Source organism: Camarhynchus parvulus, chromosome 3, assembly GCF_901933205.1.
Source record: "Camarhynchus parvulus chromosome 3, STF_HiC, whole genome shotgun sequence".
Classification (NCBI taxonomy): Eukaryota; Metazoa; Chordata; class Aves; order Passeriformes; family Thraupidae; genus Camarhynchus; species Camarhynchus parvulus.
The window spans coordinates 38720644-38742691 of record NC_044573.1 but is presented as its reverse complement, the minus strand read 5'-3'; the positions used below and the strand labels follow the sequence as shown (position 1 = coordinate 38742691).

Sequence of the window (22048 nt, the reverse complement as noted above, 5' to 3'; positions counted from 1 at the left end):
AATTTTCCACAGCTCTGGATATTTGCTTTCACAGAGAACTGCAACAGAAAAGGAGTCTGGAATATATAGCTGGCTACAGCAGCACAGAGATAGTGGTCCTTCACACTGGTGATATTACTTGCCACAGTAGGTTCTGCTGCTTGTACAGGGCAGGCAGATGCTAACAGGGGTACATGTGAGTTACTGCAGTAACTTGACAAGAGGTTTATCAGTGTAGCCAAGGAAGCGGCCCTGAGGATCTTCTGTTAGGCTTACTGGTTGAGTGAGACACATTTAGTCACTGTGGTTGTGCTCACATGGAGTGGGTCAATCAAGGCTTCATTGGCTTCTTGATAATGTCTCAACTAAACTGGGGGAACAACAGCAAAAATTTTTATTTCAAACCTATTCTTGATGTTTTTTTTATTCAAATGTGAGCAACAACCATTTACCTGCATCAGCTGCCTGTTGCACTTTCATTTGTCACACTTCTGGTAATTCAGAATCAAATCCCTGATATGGCCTCAGAGGCATACCTGAGCCATGGACAATTTCTGGCCATCATTATCACTACACATACATACCAGTCATGATGACTATGCAACCTCTGATTTATATTCAGTTATGCATTATTATGGCTAATGCATAAGATTCTACTCATGTACTTGAATTTGTATCACCATAAATAAACCATGAAAAATGCATATATTTTATAAAAAAGCAGGCAGGCATTTATCCTCATTAGTAAAAGAGGTTTTCAAAAAGCTGTTTTTTCCCTGCTAACATCATCATTTAAAATTTTTGCTCTGTGCCTAGCTCTTGGAGAGAACTAACCACATTTAAGGTTGGAAGCCTTGAAATCCAAGGCAACATTGGAAATGATTTTCTGAAAATGCCACCCATTCCACTTTGGTAAACCTGTTATTCAAAAGTACTGCTGTTGTTCTCTAGCAATAAGAAATAGAGACAAAACAGTGTATTCTTAATGAATTTCTAGTAGAATGAGTCTTTCACCATCTCCTATGCAGTTACTTTCGAGAGTCCAAAATGCAGAGATTTCCCTTAAAATTATTTTTTATTCCATACCTATGATTTAAATCTGCAAAGTGAGAAACATTAATCAGTGTTCTCACCTGGACAAATGACTAAAGCTCTTTGCTTGACATGGGAAATATAGGTACAAGAATCACTGAGGAGAAGTCAGTGCTCTCCTGATAGCTGGTTTTCCATGCAGTGATGCTCTCTAGGCAACATCTGTCATGTTTTTCTAAGACCTGTTGCTACAGGTTTGCTACATCCAAATCTAAAACTTGTGCATGTCTTGCTATATTGCCTAATAAGGCAAAAGACACTGACTACATAGAAGTGTTCTACAAAGCAGATTTCTTTCCAGTTTAGAAATGGGTAGAGTTCGGTTACGTGGCCAAATACAGTGTCTGGTCACTCTTTTGCTCACTACAACAGCTTGGCCCACAGAGCCAAATGATTACCAATAGTTTCAGTTCAAATCTCCCCTGACAGTAAATGTCCATATATTTTCATTTCTGACAAATACACATGACAATTAATTTCTATTAATTTATCAGCATATATACAAGCATATGCCAATATGATGATTCTATCATTTTTTTATGTCAAAGAGGTAATTTTAAAACTACGATTATTTTAAAACTCTCAATGTTGTTCGATTTCTAAATGACACTTCTTGTTACTGCCATTATTTATGGGTAAACAGAACTGTAGGCATCAAAAAGAGGGCCTACGCCTCCAGAATCTAAACTAATTATTGCTCCATCTGCCTTTGGCAGGCAGTCAGCATGGCTGTCATTTGCACATGGTTTGAACTCTCCTCTTGTAGAATAATGATTAATAGAGGAATTTTGAATAGTAATTTGTTTAAATTGTAGGAATTGGTTGCTTTGTGCTTAGTGCTGCTCACTGATATTTGACTACAGTGTCCTTCATTTATTCCAGATAATCGATAAGAGCAAGAGAGACCCTTCTGAAGAAATTGAGATACTCTTGCGATATGGACAGCATCCAAACATCATTACTCTTAAAGATGTGAGTAGTCTTTGAGCACTTCAGCATTAAATGATTTTCACCTTCTAATCATGCTCACTTATCAATCCATGTCTGGAAAACTCTTCAGTTGAAGGTCCAAGCTAAAACCAGACCCAATGAAATCAAGGAGAAAAACATGACTTAACCAATTACTGGATAGCTTTTGGAAAGACTGGTCAGGTTATGTGTTCTCCAGTTACTGTCAAACAAACCATAAATAAAACCAAAGGGGCACAGTGCTGGAGAATGAAAAAATGGGTTTGGGTTTGCAGCACTCTTTAAAAGGAGATCTCCCTAGCTTGGGGCACTGCTGAATACACACAGCTGTGTGGCTGGGCAGGGGGATGATCTTTCTCGAACGGCAGTCATTCCTGTGCAGCCTGTGCTATCTTCTTTGCTGGGAAGAGGAGAGCTAACAGAGTCACTAGGATTCCTCCAGTAGTGGTTTAATACCAGGAACTATTTGCCTTCTACTCCAGCAGCCATTAAGGTATTTTTCTTCAGCATTACATATGAAAAAAATAATCATTCATTATAGTTAAATGAAGTAATGGCCTTTGGTCAGAGGTGTTTTACTTTAGCTGCCTGAAGTCTCACCTAAAATTGTCCACATCATTTCAGATTCAGAGTTACAGAACAAATCCTGCTTGTGTCAGTGGCTAGTACATTGTGGTTTAGACCTTAGGGAAGTATATAAGAATCTCCTAATCACGTGCCCTCAGGAAAGTCTCACCTAATTCCTAAGGGTTAAAGTGTATCTAAGAAATCTTAATAAAATAAGTTTTTATATTCCTTTCCAAAAACATTTAGCATTGATGACTATAACACTGCCTATTATTGCAGTCCAGATAAAGGATGATGACATGAAAATGGTTATCCTCCAATTTAAATGATAAAAATTCTTTTACCAAGTGCCATTGACATTGAATGTAAATATGTCTTGCAAGCTGATATCAACAATATATTCACCAGAATTGCAAATATAAACTAAATAATATCATTAGATGCAAATGTTGGCTAACAGTATAATACAGCTCTTTAGCTGATCGTGAGTCAAAGGGAAATATTGATATTTGAAATGGCAAATGTTACCCTGTGGAAGTGGAAAGAGAACACTGCTGAGAAGAATGCTTGGGTGAGAGCCAGCAGACATTTGAAGCTGTGTGGAGTGGTGCTGTTTGTAACAGCTGAGCCTGCTCTGTTGACATGATAGAAAACCAGGCAAGCTACATTTCTATTAGGAAAAATCAGCAAGCTGCTACAGACACCAGAAAAGAGTGATGATTTAAGTCATTTTATAAAGTTTTCTTTTTAGTTGTTGAGCGTAAGGAGCCCATTTCCCACACATTTGCTGATATTTTCTTCTTGCAACTTCCCACACAAGCAAGCCAGCACTGTTGTTAAAGGATCAACCTTTACCAAGTTGATGGGTCCGAGACATGTATTTGTTGTGTTCCTGTTGCAGGTCTATGATGATGGGAAGTTTGTGTACCTGGTGATGGAGCTGATGCGGGGCGGCGAGCTGCTGGACCGCATCCTTCGGCAGAAGTGTTTCTCAGAGCGGGAGGCCAGCGCTGTGCTGTGCACCATCACCAAGACTGTGGACTACCTACACTCTCAGGGGGTGAGCCTTGCTCTTTTGGCTTAGCTGCATCCACCTTCTTAAAATTCAACTTCTTGAAATGGCAATTAGTTGTGATTTTGCTTCTCTGAAATGTAAATATGTTTTCCGCCCCCGCCCCCCAAAATTCTACCTCCATATTTATAGTTACATTTGGTTTGTGAAATAGGGTCATTGACTTTTTATCCATTTTCCACTGAACTGAAGCATGTCAAAGTAGTATTTTCTTTCCCCCACAATGCAGGATTTTCAAGTTCATGTACTTTCTTGAGATATTAGTTGTTGACTTTTTATCACAATCATTATTGCAGGATCTGAACTTTCAGCAACACTTCAGATAGCATAGCTGAATCAGCAGACAAGTAGAAAATCAAGTGCTCAGCTCTCCAAATGAAGTGACAGTTTGAGGAGCTGATGGGGAAGACTTCTGACATGCTGTTAAAGTCTGACTTTTAAAGTCTAATCTCTTTTTATACAACAGTTTGAAAATCTCTCCTTTTCTGCATTTCAGGGACAAGCAGTTTGGATAACTAGTCAAATATTTACTGCTTTTCCCGTTTCATGGTTAAAACAAAGTGCATTTTGTGCTTTGGCTTCTATGCTTTCATGGTAATTTTTCAGTCTTGCTATAACAAATAAAGGCTGAAATTGCCACTGAAATTCAGCATGTCTGGTAAAACACACAGTCACATGAAATTGTGTGAAAACATTTTGAAATTAAGAAAAGAAATTAATCCCTCTTTTCAGGTGTGAGCCACTCACATGGACAACCGCAAGAAGACCCTTACACACTTTCCTCCCATGATGTGATTTATTCTTCACCTTTCAGCTGAGTATTCAGGGCCATCAAGCTCCAGGAGATTCTGCCACCAAGATGTTTGTACAACAGTCCACTTTGGCCACCTTCAGGAAGTTGCCTCCTCTTAGAGCAGCAGCTCAGTCTCAATACACCCACAGAGACTGTCAAACATTTTGTCTCTCATTTTAACAGACTTTCATTTTTTCCCCCTTCATTTGTCCAAGCCTTTTAAGTAACTTTTTTTCCAAAACTGAAATATTTTCGGCATGAGCTCTTGACCTACCTCAACCAGCAGACCAGAAATGGCAGCCAAGCCCCAGTGCTCCCTGACCTCCTCTTCTCACTTGTATCTCACTGTTCTTTCTTAAGGTCGTGCACCGAGATCTCAAGCCAAGTAATATCCTCTACATGGATGAGTCAGGAAACCCAGACTCTATCAGGATCTGTGACTTTGGGTTTGCCAAGCAGCTGAGAGCGGAGAACGGGCTGCTCATGACTCCCTGCTACACAGCCAACTTTGTGGCTCCTGAGGTAGGATCACATGTCAAAGCCTGCAGTAGTCCGTGTGTCCTAGGAAGCAGTCCTTCCTCCCTTGCTGCCTTTAGGAGAGGAGCAAGGCAGAAACCAGGCTACTGGCACTTGCACAGCCTCTATTACCATAACTTTCCTATTTCTGCTCCTGTCACAGCACTTGTTTTTCTCCTGACAGAAGCTGGTGTCTGTCTTGGACTGGTGTACACAATGCTTTGGCTCATTACTGAGATAATTTTTTTTTTCTAGCTTCTTCTGATCAGACTGCTTTCCCTCTAGTGCACTGCATCAGAACAGGATTAAGGTTTAAGAGGTAAATCTTGATGTCAGGTCACCCAGAGACCTTCTTCTAGGTGAGTCTCCTTCTCTGGAGATATGCAAAAGCCATCTAGACACAATCCTGAGTGTTCCAGGGGACCCTGCTTGAGCAGGGAGGTTGAACTATATATCCCTTCCAACCTTAACTATTCCAGGAGTCTGTGATAAAACTGAAAAAAAAATCCTTGCACAAAATCCTTACTATGCTGAAATCAGTGAGAGTTTTATTGTTGACCTCACTGAGCTAAAGAAACATCTCTCCTCTTGGACTTTCCTAGTAGCAATTCACCCCTGTTCTGGGGGATGTAGGAAATGCTTTCTCATTTTTACAGACAGGAAAGTGGAGGAAGACCGAACAGCTTGTCCCAAGCACAGGGAGAGTGGCTCTGCCATCACTGGCAAGTGCTGTTCCTTTCATGCAGCCCTGCAGAAGTGGGCATGGCTCAGATAGTGTTTCATGGCTTGGGCTCTTTGCTGTATTTGACCCATGAGATGTTCATATTTGCTTCCTCACAATGAAGAAGCAAGAAGTTAATTTCTTGGGTAGTTATCCATTTCTTGGAGGGATGAAAATAAAAAAATTTAGTATTTGCAATATACTCTTTCAAATGCGTGTCTTCCTTTGCTTGTTTTGGTCCTTATAAGAAAAACAAAAAAATATAGTCTTTCAATACTTCATCTCTTTTCTACTGTCAAATTCCAGTGTCTCTCAGTTGGTATCATCTAGCATTCTTTTTTCTCCCTAAGTTTTCTCTTTCTCCCATGCACTGTTCATTTGTGACTGGGAAAAAAAAAAAGTAGGATGATCTTTCTGTACAGGATCCTTTCATGATACCAAAAGTTACAGGAATCATAGCCTTCCAGCATCAGAATTTGTTATACAGAGACAATTGCCAGGGCAATATAAATTCAAAACAGATTTTCTTCAGCAAAAAAAAAAACAAAAAAACATCCTTTGCCAAGATAGATTGCTTTGGGGTTTTTATTGAGGTTTGGTTAGGCTTCCATTTTAGAAATGGGAATGAGCTGTTGAAAATTGTCAAAGTAGATTGAAAAAGTTGTGTGGCACCACAGCCATTCAATTTCTAAACCACACAAAAAAATCATGTTTGCAAGATTTGAAGCACTCAGATTTCCTCCAAGGTACAAGAGCTTAAAATAGGTGTAGCTATTTTCATGATGGGCTCTTCTCTTTTCATTTTCAGACTCTTCTGATTTGAACTGAAAGCAGAAATCACACTCCCAGACATTTGTGATGAGTAAGACAGGTCCTGCTAATGCAGGAGACATTGGAGATTAATTGAAACATTAGCAGAACTGGCAGAGAGCTTACATAAAGCCTTAAGTGCTTTTATGTTTTACCTGTGATATAATGCTGCCCTCCAGCCTAGATTTGACTTTCAGTTCCCTCTCTGAGTCCGACTGCAACGTCTGCCACGTGCTCATGAAACCAATTAAGGAGGCAGAAAATCAGCTGAGTTGGTGACACAGAGGGCGGTGACCGAAGGAGGAGTACATGTTTGCCCACTTGGATCTCCTTTATTTTGGAAACAGTTAATTTGGGGTTTAGGTGACAGCAAGAGCAAAGATGAAGGCAATCTGGAAGAGGCACGCTGCCACCTAGTGCAAGTCGCGCTGCATGCAAGGAGGAAAGAGCCAGGCTGTTGTACTGCTGATGCAGTAGGGTGCTTCTGGATAAAGTAAAAATATTTTTTCTGAAGGTTTCCTACAGAATGTGTGAAGACTTCCTGCTTTGTGATTTGAAATTATGAGGTTCTTTATTTGCTTTTGTACCCATTTGAATCCCTGCTTGTTACAACTGAGAAAAACCTCTATTTGAAACACTATTAACCCAGTAAGTCAAAGCCTAAAGAAATAAAATGGGTTGGACAAATATCTGAACCATTCTCAGAACTGGATGAACTCAGGGTATCATTATCTCCAGGATACCCATTATCCCCACAATGTCCTGCTATGGTGTGGCACTAAGAACCATTTTCTGCCTTTATTTCAGATCCCGCTAAGTTCTGGAAGTGACCTAATCATTTTGGGGTTGTGTAACCACTTGCTCATTAACCCTCTCCACTAGGTAGCATCGCTGCCCCGTTTTTCTGTCACTCACCTTGGACTTGATTGTCCTTGGTTATTGGAGGAAAACAGAGAAGAAGTGAAATTGTAACTGTTCAAAATGCAATGAGAGTGACCACAGCAAAAGATAAATGTTGGGTATTCAGTCTCACGGGTGAGCTGGGTTTGTCGAATACACAGAAGTTTTTCCCATAAAAACTAACAGTAATAGAGGGGGAAGCAGGAACTAAAGGAATAGAAATAAATAAATCAGCCAGAAAGACTGCATCTTATGTGCAGAAGAGAGAGGCAGAAGCACGATTTTACCAGCTTTGTCAACAGGAGGAACTGCGGCTTTTTCTCTGGTTTTGTTGTTGTGGGAGTCTTTTTGGCTTGTTGGGCTTTTTTTCCAGGTAGCAAATGTTCACTCAGCAGCATACCTGGCAGATGGCTGCTTTGCCACTCATCATTTCTAAAATCTGTTGAGGCAACATTTTCTCAAACTGTTTTTCCTTAGCAGAATTTGATCTTTTCTGTGATAAACTTCAGATATTTAAATCACTCCTGGGTAATAAGGCTGCAGGTCAGAGAAAGACTTGCTGAATTTGTACATTCCTTTTTCATGTGCTTTGCAAAAAAGATGTATCTACTGGTCCATCTAAAGAGGACAAAACTCCTTGTGTGTCAGAACTGAATAAACAGAAGGTAATTTGCTTTTGTGGGAAGATAGGGAGGTGGTCCCTTATCTGTGAATGCCACAGTCCCTGAGCTTAGTTGGTGACTTCACTTTCACTTGGACCTGCACTGACTCAATAGGCATTTCTTCTAGTGTGCACTAGCACAAATGAAATCTGGACTGTACCCTTACTGCTACACCTTGCCATCCTGTATCAGTATTGAACCTACCGGTCAGATCTCTGCTAACATGGGTCTTGTTTACCCCATGGGAAAAGGGGGTCAAGTTTTAGCCCGCTGTTAACTCCAGTCCAAATGTGCCCACTTTTCTTTATACAGAAGTAAGAGAAGCCTTTTAGCATGCATCTTCATTAGCCTGACATTATATATGCTTCAATGTGCATCCATTTGCTGTATCAAATCCAAACTGAGCTCAGCTGGAATACTTATCACTGTCATTTAGCCCTATGAGGCATCCACAGGGTTGTTGGTAACTTTTATGTTAGGAGGATAGGTTTCAAAGTATTAATGAGCTTTTTTTTTTAATGAAATATTTTAAAGCAGTAAAATACTGTTCTGCTTTGCTGCGTGTTGGATGGTCAGAGGAGCTCTCAGACTCCTCAGATCCAACAAACTGCACTCATCTCTCACACTCTGAAGGGAAAAGATGTGCTAAGTTTAACCAGCTCATTTCAGCCTGTGCTTTGCCTTGCTCCATAGCACTACTGGACATTTTGATCCCAAGGCAGCCACCTGTTCAAGGCAGATACACAGCTAAGCCCTGGGAATGTCAGCAGACACAACCTCTAATCAGTGCATTTTGTAGATTGGAAGCTAAAAATTCAGGAATGCAGATTGCCCTGTTTTCATCTCTCTCTTTCCTCCCCACAGGTCCTCAAACGCCAAGGTTATGATGCAGCCTGTGACATTTGGAGCTTGGGGATCCTGCTGTACACCATGCTGGCAGGGTGAGTGATGAGGTTCTCCTAGAGCAGCAGTCTCCAGTGGGCTCAGCGCTGATTAAGCCTGAAAGGAGTCATAGATAGGGATTCTGGCCTCCTTGAGAGGTGTGTTCAGTTGTATAAAGCAAGAAAATCGATGTCAAGACTTAAAATTAGAATAAGTTTTTTCTAGAATACATAAATATCTTTGACACTTGACAAATTGTTCAGGTTTTTAACAGTAAGTGCCTGTATGCACTGAGGCTCATGAAGGGTTCACTCAGGACTTAAGCAGTGGGGAAGTTTTCTATTAGGAGGGGTGCATAGGAGTATGAAGAGCCTCATCGTGTTCACCTTATCCATGGAAGAATGTTAATTTGTTCTATTGATACATGTATTCTCTTCAGCTTCATTATTCTTCATTTGTTTTTGTTATTGAAGTGTCTGAGCACCTTTAAAAGCTAAAAAAAACCTCCCCCAAACATAGCTTTCAGATGCTGCTTGAAAAATAGGATTCAGAAAATAAACTAAGAGATCAGCAAGAATAGCAACAGGCAGCAGAAACTTTTGAGAGGTACTTGGCAAAAATACCCCTACCAATGTGGTGGCTAAAACAAAATACTAACACAAGAAAATCCAGGGAAAGACACAGATTGAAAGCAGTGAAGGATAGGAATAAGATGTGCTGGGATGATTGGGAAACAAAGTGCAAACCCAGTCTAGAGTTACCAGGCTTTGAATTTCATTTCTCAGACTATGGTATCTGCACATTTATCACACCTAAGCACAGCTTGCAGCTTTCAGTGACTTCTCTAAATTGTTTAATCTGCTTCATGATCATTCAGCTGTGACAAGAAGATTGGATTAATTCCTAGGTTTTATACAGAAAACAAAGATTTGGACTCTGACTTTCTGTTATTCAGTTATTTGTGGATTGTAGAAAAGGTGCCAGGAGTCGCTATCTCATCTATTTTATTCTTGACTACACATGTTCAAGGTCAGCTGAAATATATCAAGACTTTGTGGGGAAGTCTCCCAGTCTGCTGGATCTCCAAGAACCTATTTCTATTTGGCTGATGCCCATGGCTGCTACACAGCTGGATTCAGTAAAATAAAATTAACACATTACCTACAGTTACTTTTGTTTGGTTGATTATATTCAAAATGCTTCTTTATTGAATATGAAGAAAAAAAATCAAATACATTTGAATCAGAAATACAAATAGCACAACTTAGTGGATATTCAATTTACTGACAGGTGCTGGTAACTTGCTTTTCTCTTTTTCTGCACACCAGAGAAAATAATAGTAACACAATCAGTTAAGAAATGCTTTTTTAGGGTGCCACCACTGCCTTTATCAGTGGTCTTGTTCTTCCTCACTAGAGGAGATTAGTAAGAACTGATGAGTATTTACATCCAGGACTTCTTTCTCCTCCTATAATCACTATGAGCAGAGAGGGTTCAGACCACCAGGACTAGAGCACCAGCCAGGGATGATGTTAATGGAGCTACTGAGAGACCTCAGAGGTTTTGCCAGTCCATAACTCTTACTGCATCCCTCCTGATAGCTATAGATTGGAATAACATCACGTGTCTCTTTGGGCTGAACTGCTATGAAGACTGAAATGTTTTTGAAAATGAGAAAATACCGCATGAGGAATTGAATTTGCTACCAGAAGCCAGATGGGATAGGAAGCTGTGGCCAAACCAACTGTTTAACAATCTAAAAACTGTTCTGGCAAGTTTGAAGAAAAGACAGATTGAATGAAAAATAATCCAAAATACCTACTTCTTCTAAACCTACACAGCTGTTCAAGATTGCAGAGTGAAATTTGGCCTGGTAGATATTAGTCAGCTGCAAAAACCTTGTCTCTTGTCGCTTTCTGAAGACAAAAAGTGCACCTTCTACCTGTGACACTGATTTTGTCACAATCCTGGGTGCTTGTTAAAAGTCATTTTTTGACTGGCTGGACAAGGAAATAACTTATTGCAGGTAATTTCTTTTGCCCAAGTGACTTGCACATTACATTTAACAAAGCACTGCAAAATACATTAGAAAGCTCTTTTTTCTTTTAGTTTTTTGCTGTTTGAGATTGCATTTCTTTTATAATTTTTGTCCTTTCTTGCTATTGCCAAGGTACTGGTATTGGCAATAAAGGTGTTGGCAATAAAGCAGAGTTAAATCAAGAGGTAAACACCTGACTATTTTTATGAAGAGTACTTCATTCCTAAAAAATTAGAAAAAAAAATTTAAAAAACAATTAAGGAATCTGTCTTTTCCTCTACAGATCAATATAAGGAACCATCAGCCTGTATAGTTTGAATGAAAATGCAGCAGCAGTATCAGTGCTACATTCTGGAACTAAACTCCTGTTGTAATCACTGGCAGTTAGTACTAGAACCTAGAAATCATGTACCTGCAAATTACATAGGTTTTTCTCTCTCTCTTTTTTTTTTTTTTTTTCCCATAGATTCACTCCTTTTGCAAATGGACCAGATGACACCCCAGAGGAGATTCTGGCCAGGATTGGCAGTGGCAAATATGCTCTTACAGGAGGAAACTGGGATTCAGTATCTGATACTGCAAAGGTCAGTGAACTCTTTCTCGGATTCTTTCTCAAGATTTAAATACCACAGAACTCTTTTTTTGGTGCAACTGCCCTTCTAAAAGAAGTGAAGGTTTGTCAATGCCACAGGTGTATAGTCTATACATGAATCACCTTTTTGCTACTCAGCTAACCAGGACAGGCAGTTTTAATCCCTGTACAGATCACAGTTTAGGCTGCCCATCTATCACAAAGCAAGGAAAACCCTGAGAGAAAAAACTCATCGGGTGCTGAGATCTTTAGGCATGAAGCTGTGCACTAGTCTGTGAGACGGGTAAATGGGCAGGAAAGTTGCAAGCTTCCAGTTGCCCAGCATTAATCAGAAGTTTTGACAGGCTTTAAAGATTCTTGAAAGAGATTTCATTTTTATAAGTTGTTAGTATCCAATGGAAGAACATTGATACTTTCCACCACAAAACTGCAAGCAATCCTAGTAACATATTAATCTTGCTACCAGCACCTATGAGCCTCACAGTGGATTTTTGTATTAGCTGTCCAGTTTTGAAATTAAAATATTTAGATGTTGTAGAACTAACTTAATTGAACTTCAGTTACCTGAGTGTTGAGTTTTTCTTCTAAGTTTCTCTTGTAAGCATGCCTTGAGGTCAGTGAGGAGACGCCTCCAGATGGCATCCTCTCCCTAGGTGTTTATCACTCCTGCAAGGTCACCAGTAATTGACAGTTATTCAGTAAGATTAATGTCCTCCACATTATGTTTTGACTGGATTAATAGCTGAGAGTTGAACATTACACTTGAAAATTTTGAAGATAAACCTGACACTTAAAGAACATGAAGCCTGTCTGAAGAGCATCACTCTCTCCACTGGACATGCTAATGATGACACTGCCAACAGAAAGATCTCAGTAAAACCTGCACAGCCATTAATTACTTCCTCCCTTGTACTGCTCTCTTCCTTTTCAACCCAGGACATTGTGTCTAAGATGCTTCATGTAGACCCTCATCAGCGCCTGACAGCAGTCCAAGTCCTGAGACATCCATGGATAGTGAACAGGGAGTACCTGTCTCAAAACCAACTCAGCAGACAGGATGTTCACCTGGTTAAGGTACCTCCTACACCCTTCCCTCATCCTTGCTTGCAGAATGAGCTGTCATTTGTGTAAACAGTCTGAAAAGTGATAGAGGAGTTGGGAAGATTATTTGCCGCAGAGGCTAAATTTAATATGGCACTGTATTAACTGTCTTTTTCACTGTCACCTGCTCAGTATTTTTAACTTTAGGCTGCATTGTAATAACCTGGTGGCACACACTGCTCTTCACCATTTTGAATCTGAGACAACTCTAGCTGTCTGCCAGCCTAAATGGTATCATTTCATGGAAATTGTGCGTGTATGACAATTTTTTAGGATGCTGAATAGGGGAAGGGAAAAGCATCAAAGAGGTTAATTTCAGCTCAGAGTTTTCTCTTTCTCTGTTTCACAGGGTGCAATGGCAGCCACTTACTTCGCTTTAAACCGCGCACCTCAGGCACCAAGGCTGGAGCCTGTGTTGTCCTCCAACCTGGCTCAGCGGCGAGGCATGAAAAGACTAACCTCTACCAGATTGTAGCAGTACCCCCAAAAGGCCTCCTTGAAATCCCTCAGTTTATTATTTGAGAAATTCATCTTTACTTGGCTAGCAGAACCTTTCTGGACAACCTGCACATGAAATTGCCAGAACTAGCAGAAGCCCACGTAAGGCAAAGTTCTCATTTGTTACATCTTTTCTTTTACATTCCAGCCAGGGTCCCGAGTTTAACAACTTCACAAAGATGCGCCAGTTTTGCCAGTAGCTCTGTTTCTTTACTGACATAAAGCCAAAAAATATAAGCGAGCTCCATCCTTTCCACCCTAGGAAAACTATTTTTGAGTCTGTAAGATGTTCCATGGGAACAGTTTTCATTTTGTTTCTCAAGAAAAGCACTTTTTGCTACGAAGAATGCAGTTGGGTTAGAATGCTGTTCCAGCATGCATCATGATGAAGTGACTTGGCACGAGTAGACATCTACTGATCTCCACTCACCCCAGGAAGAGTGAAGGCTGCAGAGATACATGAGTAATACCTTATTTGAAACAAGTGCTTAACAACATGAGGTAGAGAGAGCTGGTGGTGGTGGAAATACCTTCTGTTCTTGAGGAATCTTTTGCACTTTGCCCCTGCCTTCTCTGGAATGAAGCTAGCACCTCTCAAGGAGATTGTGCCACCAGCTCTGACTTGCTCAGAAGTTTCAGAGAGCAAAAAACCTCTGAGGAGCTCGGTCTTCTGAGGAAAATAATGGGCCTTACGAGACTGCGGGGAGGCATTCATGTAGAGCAGTGTGAGCAGGAGCCTGTGGATCAGGCAGGAGAAAGGTGTCTGGTCTTGGCCAGCAAGCAGGTCTGGGAGGATCAGATGAAGGGGCTGGGGAACCGAACAAAGGCAGGGAAAGATGTGAGTAGCTTTGAGGACAGTAAGCAAAATAATGCAAAGGCAACTAGTGTACACGTGGCTGGGGGCACACTGTGACTCCCTCTCAAAGCAGCGGCAGTCCCCCTTCAGTGACTGGTGCAGAAGACAGTGGGTGGCTGGGCTGCCCAGGGGCCAAGTGGGTTGATGCAGCCATCCATCCTCCCAGTCACTACCCAGTCTGCTCATTGGGAGCCATTCTGGCAGCCCAGAGTGCCACACTGGAGCAAGAGAGGCCATTTCCAGTCACTGTTCCCTGCCCTCCCCTGGCTGATCACCCAAATCTGCCTCCATCACCCATGTCCCTGCCTGGGTGTTCTGCTCTAGCAGAGCTAAACTCCCCATGCCATGTGTGTGCAGAGAGTACCCACTTCTGAAGAGTTCAGCCCAACTCTGTTACAAGCTTTAATAATAATAAATTATGAGGAGAAATGGGAGGATGCTCTGCTTTTATATTTATATGAATATGTACATGTGTATTTATATACATATAAAACAAAAATTCTGTGCCCTAATACCTGGATTTTCCAGGTCCAGGGAAAGGAAACTTTTGTTGAAATGGTCTCTGCAAAATGGACTTTTTTCTCATTACCTGGTTTCAAAGAAAGCAAGCAAGGTTTGTGGTGCCAGATGTGAACTATTTTTTTATTCCTTTTCTTACCCATCTTGGCTTATTGGTGGTCACAAGCTGACCAAGATTCTTCTTTGTACTGCTTTTGTTAATTTTTATTTTCTGAGTGAATTTTGTCACCTCAGATGCTTCGTGGGAAAAGCTACTGTGCTGTGTTGGCTTTTTTCTGTTGTGACAGGGGACAAAAGACAAAGAAAAATGTGAACATGGAGCTTCATATGCTAGACATGGTAATTTTTGTTTGCTGGATAGTTTGTGCATCTCGGTGCTGAACTGGAATTACCAGATCACTGCCTCAGATTGTCCAAGGGGTTTCATTTGTTATAGTAATATTCTTCCTAAAACTATCTCTGCTTCAATGTTGACTGAAGTGTGTTTGTTTGCATTAATCTATTTTTAAATTTAAATTTATTCTTAATAATTTAAACTGATATTTAATGTTCAAGTTTATGTGCTGTGCACAGAGGATCACTGCAAAGCAGCTCTCCTTGAAGCCCTTCTCCTTTCTAAAATAAACAATGCTGTGAAACTTCACACAGAGCTGAGTTGGCTGGGACTGATGAGTGCAAACGCACAGGTGGATGTCTGTGCTTGAGTACACAGCAGCCCACATTCTCTCCTCTGGCTAAGCTGTGCTCAGTATCAGCTTTTTGCTGCATTTAGAATGTTCTGCTGGTTAGAAGTTAAGTCTCACTCGTTTCTGCTAACAGCACACCATGAGGATATCCACTGGCAGGGATATCCTGGCTGGTGGAGAGCAGCTCTGGCCAGGCCTTGCTTCTCTTGAAGTGACTTCTGTCCTGGCAGAAGGCAAGGTGGGCATAAGGATGCAAAGGGCAACCTGGGTTTTGTGGAGTCCCAGCTGGTATGTGCTGTTTCAACAAAATGTATTTTTAATGGTCAGAGTAATTGTATTGTATTGTATATGGGCAGAAAGATTGTTGAAAATATTATGTACAGGTTTTGTCTCCCTCTGAGATTTCCTGGTCATCTTGCATTGCTTCAGTTTGCTTTCTCTCACAACCACTGGAAAAGGTCTAATTCCTTCTATACATACCCAGTCTTAATTCCTTGAGTATTTTTTTAACTGAATCTTACTGTAGGCCAAGCTTACAGTATGTTGTTCTTCCCAAACTTTAAGGGTTTTAATCTCTTCCTGACTTTCCTCTTCCTAACCCACCAACTATTAACATAGAGACACATACAGACTCATACATCTTAATGCTCATTAATTACTTTATGAGCCTGTAAATAATTATAACCCCATACTTATAGTGGGCTTTGTTTATTAAGGTTTTGTTGCCAGTGCATCCAGATGTGTGCACCTATGTGTCTGTATGTAAACACCTGCACAAAAAACGTGCTGTCCCAGCTTGTTCAAATAAATGCAAGTGTAGTCAGAGATGGAGGTGATACTCAGAGGGTTTTGTATGCAGTGTTCTTTGAAATCTGTTAGTGATAATGGTAATGATTACTCTGGGTGTAGAAAAAAAGGCTGTGCCAATCCATGGAACAAACTTTTCCATCCAGCCTCTCTTCTGTCCCAGATGTGCATCCCCATGCACTTCCAAGGGCAGATCAGTCTCCCCTCTGCAGTCCTGCCATGGGAGGTGCTCTTCTGAGGCTTTTCTGACCTGTTCCAGTCAAGTGAACCCAATTAAACCTTTTCCACTGTCAGTCTTGCTGATCCAGCTCACTTGGACTGAAATACAAGAGCCTCCATCAGCAAATCCAAGGGAGGCAGAAAGGGAGGGATATGCCACTGGCAGTCATTATTTCAGACTGATAGCAGCCACTGGTTCCCCTGGCCCAGCTGGATCCAGGAGAGGATGCTAGGCTGTGGCCTAATTACTGCAATGGTTGCTTTTACACCAGCATCTCCTTTCTAGACCCCTGGCCATGGTGTAGCTCAGCAATAAGCACTTTTTTTTTTCCCCCTGGGAGAAAACTGAAAAAAGCTTAGCCTCTTTCTTTCTCTCTGTCTCTTTATAAAACCTTAAGAGACTTTCACTAAATGTTATGTTTAACTCCTGAAAGTCTAAAAATCTCTTTGAATTAGAACAGACCATCTTGCAAGTTTTTAGTCCATAAAGTGACCTAGTGCCTTAGGCTATTACTAATATTATAGTTACATTTTTAACCATCAAGCTGCACAATGCAGTGAGTGTCCAAGGCATACCCCAGTGTACCTGTCACAGACATAGTCAACTCATCTGGAGGCCCACTTCAAAATCAGTCACAGAATGGTCCAGGTTGGAAGGGACCTCTGGAGACAATTTAGTCCAACCACCCTGCTAAAGAAGGTTCACTTGAAGCAAGTTGCACAGGACCATATCCACGCAGGTTTTGTTGTTCAGTCCAGGAGAGAAGTGTCTGCCCAGCAAGGAGGAGGCATATCCCCACATTTTGGAGAATTGGACCCCACCTCTGCAGCTCCAGGACTCTGAAGAAACCAAATGGCCCTGGTGCAGGATATCATGGGAAGCATTACCCAGTTCCTACACAGCACCACAATTTGTCTATATGGCAGAGGTGTGGAGATGCTGCTCAAAGGGAGATCTGACTCTGCCCCAGCCCCTCATGAATTTTCCTTTATTTAAAATCTGTTTAAAATTTTCTAAGCAAGTTTTAGAAGCCTAACTATTTCAGCAAATGACAAGTGACGCTCACAGACTTGTTGTTATAAATCTCTACATTTGAAAAAGAAGTCTTATCTGAGAATAGGTTTTGTTTCCTCAGGAAAAAAAATCTTCAAATCCCTGAGAGCCCAGGGTGCTGGGGATAGCCCAAGCACAGAGAGCTGAGTGAAGCACGTCATGTGTGACACGATGCCATGACATCACATGTCATGTACCACTTACAAGGTACAGATAGTGTGTTCCTGTACTAACCCTGGGTGTAATACTGGACTCTCTATTCAGCTAGACCCTTTCAGCTCTCTCCAACAACTTGTACCCAGCTCTGGTACCTCTGAATACATCCAAACCTTAGTCATGTGTGCAATTGCTGTGTGTCTGTGATACAAATCATGACAGGGCTTGGCTAATCCCCTGAGCCATGGATGGCACAAAGGTTTCTTATGCTGCTGCTCCACTGAACTTACACCAGCAAGTGCTGACACTAAAAATGGCACACAGTCACCTTCTCTTACTTCAGCTGCTCATCTGTCATTTCACACCTCCCTTAGCCAGGTCACCACAGGGCAAAGCAAATGTTTGTGCGTCAGAACAAATGGCTGGGGACAGCAGGAAGGCAACAGAATCAGTTTAGCCAACAGTGCTGTCAACACGTTGGAATGGCTACAAGTTCAGTGTCACCTCTGTCCCTCTGTTGCTGCATTATGCTGAGCAGGGCCCAGGTGTGGCTCAGCGTCAGGGCTATAAATGATGTGGTGTTTGTACAGCACCAGGTTCCCAGTGCCAAGCCCAGTGCACAGAGAGGGAGGACAAGTCCAGGCTTCTGAAAAGTGGCCAGAAGTTCATACAAACTCCCTGTAACCAGAAGGTGTAGGGCCACAGATGGCATGCCATGGGGAAATAATGTTGACTGTATGTATTTTTATCACTGCCTTAATAAATGTGATAGAAAAACCCCAGGGTTTGTTTTTAAATCATCCATTTTTGCAGAGGAAATTCTTGCTTTTCAGGCATGCTGCAACTTTCTTGATCCCTAGAAGGAGTAAGGCAGTCAAACACAGAATATGCAGCAGATTACTATAGCAAAAAATATATTGTAGGTTTGACTGGAAAATTATTTTCAGGCAGGTGTTTTGAAGCCCTGTCTTAGGATGTGTGTATCAGAAATGCCAAAGTAAATATTTAGAAGCAAAGTTCCCTTGTTGAACATCCAGAGAGGACACCTTTAAGCAAGAGCCACGTGAGCTCCACGTTCACATATCTGAATCCTAAAAGACAGGCAAGCAGCACAACCCTTCAGATATTCCTTACATTAAAATGATGTTAATAGGATGCTTTAGTATAATACATTAAAAAAGAAAAAAGTAAAATGTGCAAGCCCATTTTTCTTTTCCTCTTTTGAAGTATACATAATTTTCCTTTAGAAGTGTATATTCTTACCTCCTAGCTGACCCTGATCCTGAAATCTTGTGTTGCCAGAAAACACTGCAGCTAAGCTGCTTCTGTTACCTCAGGTCCTGTGTGAACACAGTCCCACACTCCTTTCTCTGGGTCTGTCCACAGCACACACACACAATTGTGCACTCTCTCTTATTCTGAAAGTTAACAAAACCATGAAGATTTAAACTCAGAATATAAAATGAAGTTAAAAGTAAGGTTCTCAGTGGGTACAGAAATCAAACTCATAGTATTCAGGTAAAGGATGGATTGAAGCCTGTGCAGAACAAAAATGTTACAAAGTTATAGTAACTCTTACAGCCAAATTTTATTTAAACTCTCTTCATAGATTTTTGTGAACCCAGACCTTGCATTTTCAAGTGCAACTGGGTGACAACACATGTATGTCAGCCAGCATCTGATCATGCATGTCATCACAAGGCTTACATATGAAAATATTTTGCAACCCAAAATATTTAAAGTCTAAAATCAAGATTTTGGCCCTTTTTGTCATCCTGTATTGTGTAAACCATGATGTTCAGTGTTGAACTGTTCAACCATTACTTCTTGCTTTGGTAATCATAGTTACAGAGTCAACTTGTGCTCTGTTATGTCTCCTAAATGGATGTTATGGACATATTTTTCAGAGATGCTTTAGCCTGAAGGGAAATGAGCAAAATGCATGCCCTGGTTGATGAAGGTGAATTTTGAAAGGAGAGGCTTCATTCCCTTGAAGTGCAGAAAATGAAAAACAGTTGCTAAAAGATTGTTTCTGATTTTCTACTCAGAGCCAAATCCTGCTGCCTTCATTCCTGTGTCGATTCCTTAATGCATATGCACCTTCAGTGACTCTGGTGGGAGAGCTCAGAGTCAAGTCCTCTTTCCTGTTGCAGTAGTGGAGTCTGGCCATTAGGTGATGATGTGTGTAAGGAATTTACTTGGGGAGTACTAAATTGACAAAATATGAACCATGATCTAGCACTTTGTTTACAGGCTCCATATTCATGTTTACAGAATGATGATTTCTGAGGCTCATGCTTTTTACGTTTCCTGGATGAAAAGGGCAGCCAGTGTACAGATATTTGTTATGTTTACCAGCATTTCTGAATAGATTTTTTTTATAGTACATGGTTTTATGAAGTGTAATATTTTTATAGCAGAATGACGATCTTTGGACTTTCTATATTGTTACCTACAATTGTTTGCAAACAAGCTCTTTGCTCCTTTTTTTCTGTGCACTGTATCCCATGTTGCTGCTGCTAATGTTGCTGGCCTCAGCTGCTACTGCCCCACCATGACGTGGGCTGATGGTATTGTGAAACTGTGCAAACTGACTTCAAAGAGCTGTGATTGTGCTGAAGGGCTGGCTGCATGCTGGGTTCCTCCTGGCAGGAGGGATGGGGAGCTGAACCCCCTACCAAGGCAAGAGTTTACTGTGGATGGTCACCAAGGAGAAGCCTCAGTGCTCACCTTTGTCTGTATTCTGCCATTTTGGTTTGGCATGCCCATCCTTTCCTTTCTTTATAAAGAAATAAAAAGAGAAACAAAAAGGATCCTGCTTGGTTTTGCGTAATTCCTTTCCAGTCCCTGAGCACTGGCCATATTTTAATGCCATGTGTTGGTCACAATAAAAGCACACAGTTAGCTGTTCAAATTATACCTGGAACTGTTATCTCTGTGTAGTCTGAATACTCAAACCTGTGTTTTGGGAAGCAACAAGTAAGTCTTTAATGCCCATCATTCACACAGTTCACCCACTAGACAAATTTAGGATTCCAGTGCCAGACAAATGAGTGCTTTCACACAAGTTGCCTCAGCATGAATTTCACTTGCCCCCTTGAGATCTTCCAAGGTACCATTTCCCTGGAAACTGCTGGTCTCTGGCAAGCAGCCTGCATAGCCTTTTCTGTTTGCTGGACTTACTAGTGACCACAAAAGCAAAATCAACCCCTCTGACTCTGAGGGATTGGTTCTGCTTCCCTGGCATTATATCTGAGCCTGCACACAGTTATGCTGGCATTCACATCTGGATTGTCATCAGACCTGGCAGCATCACAAAGGTGGTGAGTCTGGCTGAGGGTCCTTGCAGGAACAGCACGTGGTACCAGAGACGGAGAAACAGCATATGATTTAGGTCCAAGCAAGCATAACTGAGGAAACTTGGACTTCAAGAATGTTGTTCATAGGATTTCTGCTCTGACCATAGGCAGTTTCACGCTTCTTTTCTCCTGCCAGCTGCTCCTGTCCTACTCGCACTTCTGTTCTTGCTGTATTTTCTCTATTCATGAAAGTTCCTGTTCCTTTAGTCCTCATGGTCCTTCAGCTATTCCACCTTTCTCTTACCACGTTTCTTCCCCACAGGCCCATCTTGTGGGTTTATAGCCTCTTCTGGCTGGAAGGCAAATAAATCCAGTACATCTATCTTTATAGGCCCAGCAGTTAAAAAGGAGGCTTTCCTGAAGAACCACAGTAATATACAAGAACATCCAAATAGGAAAACTCAAGAGGCAAAACAAAACAAAACAAAACAAAAAAACCCACAAAAAAAACAAAACCAAAAAAAAAACCAAAACAAACAAACAAACAAAAAAAACTAACCAAAAAAACCCCCAATCTAGGCTTTCTCTTCCATTCCCACTTCTAGTTCCTCTTGTAATATGACCATGACTGGGAATGAGCCAAGTTCATCCATTGCTGGACACATATTAACTTTTCAGAGGACCTGGTTAGGAAGCCATGGGTCATGCCAGGCCCTTGGCAGGCAGATGATAGCGTTTCCCTCCAATACTAGAAAATGAATAAATGAGATATCTGAGAGGAAGGCTTTCTAGAATAAACCCAAGTGCCTAATCAAGGCACAGCCACCCTTTTAGGAAACTTGTATTGGCAACCATCCTAAACCTCTGCACTAAATGAGAAAGTAACCATGTTTTTTTCCCTCTGAGGTACACACTTGTTTAAAATTAAAAAACAAAACAAAACAAAAGAGTAACCAATAACTCCCCTCCCACTTGTAATTTTGCTCTTTAGTCAACATTCATTTCTTTCTTGTATCTTTCCCCTCCTTTATCCCATCCCAGTTCACCCCCTTTTTATGTTCCACAGTGATGTACCATGGGAATTGTCCTGAGGCTCAGAAAGTCCTGTGATATGCCTGAATAGCATCATCTTCAAGGGCAGCACAACTGCTGGCTGAGCACCTTAGGCAATACAGCAGGGCAAACAAGAGGCAGTAACAATAACTAATGTCTGAAGATGACAAGAAGCAAAGATTTTGCAAAGATTAAAAGCTCTGAAGA

The 22048-nt window shown here is 41.2% G+C and overlaps 1 protein-coding gene across 1 annotated transcript in view; it reads left to right on the top strand.

Annotated features, from left to right (window-relative positions):
• RPS6KA2 (ribosomal protein S6 kinase A2) overlaps positions 1-14895 on the top strand; it is a 156193-nt gene extending 141298 nt beyond the window's left edge. The window contains exons 15-21 of the mRNA XM_030946317.1: positions 1954-2043; positions 3509-3667; positions 4833-4994; positions 8946-9022; positions 11468-11585; positions 12530-12667; positions 13044-14895. Of these exons, the coding sequence (XP_030802177.1) occupies positions 1954-2043; positions 3509-3667; positions 4833-4994; positions 8946-9022; positions 11468-11585; positions 12530-12667; positions 13044-13169 (870 nt within the window). The 3' untranslated portion in view covers positions 13170-14895. The remainder of the gene's footprint in view (positions 1-1953; positions 2044-3508; positions 3668-4832; positions 4995-8945; positions 9023-11467; positions 11586-12529; positions 12668-13043) is intronic.
• Positions 14896-22048: the final 7153 nt, after the last annotated feature.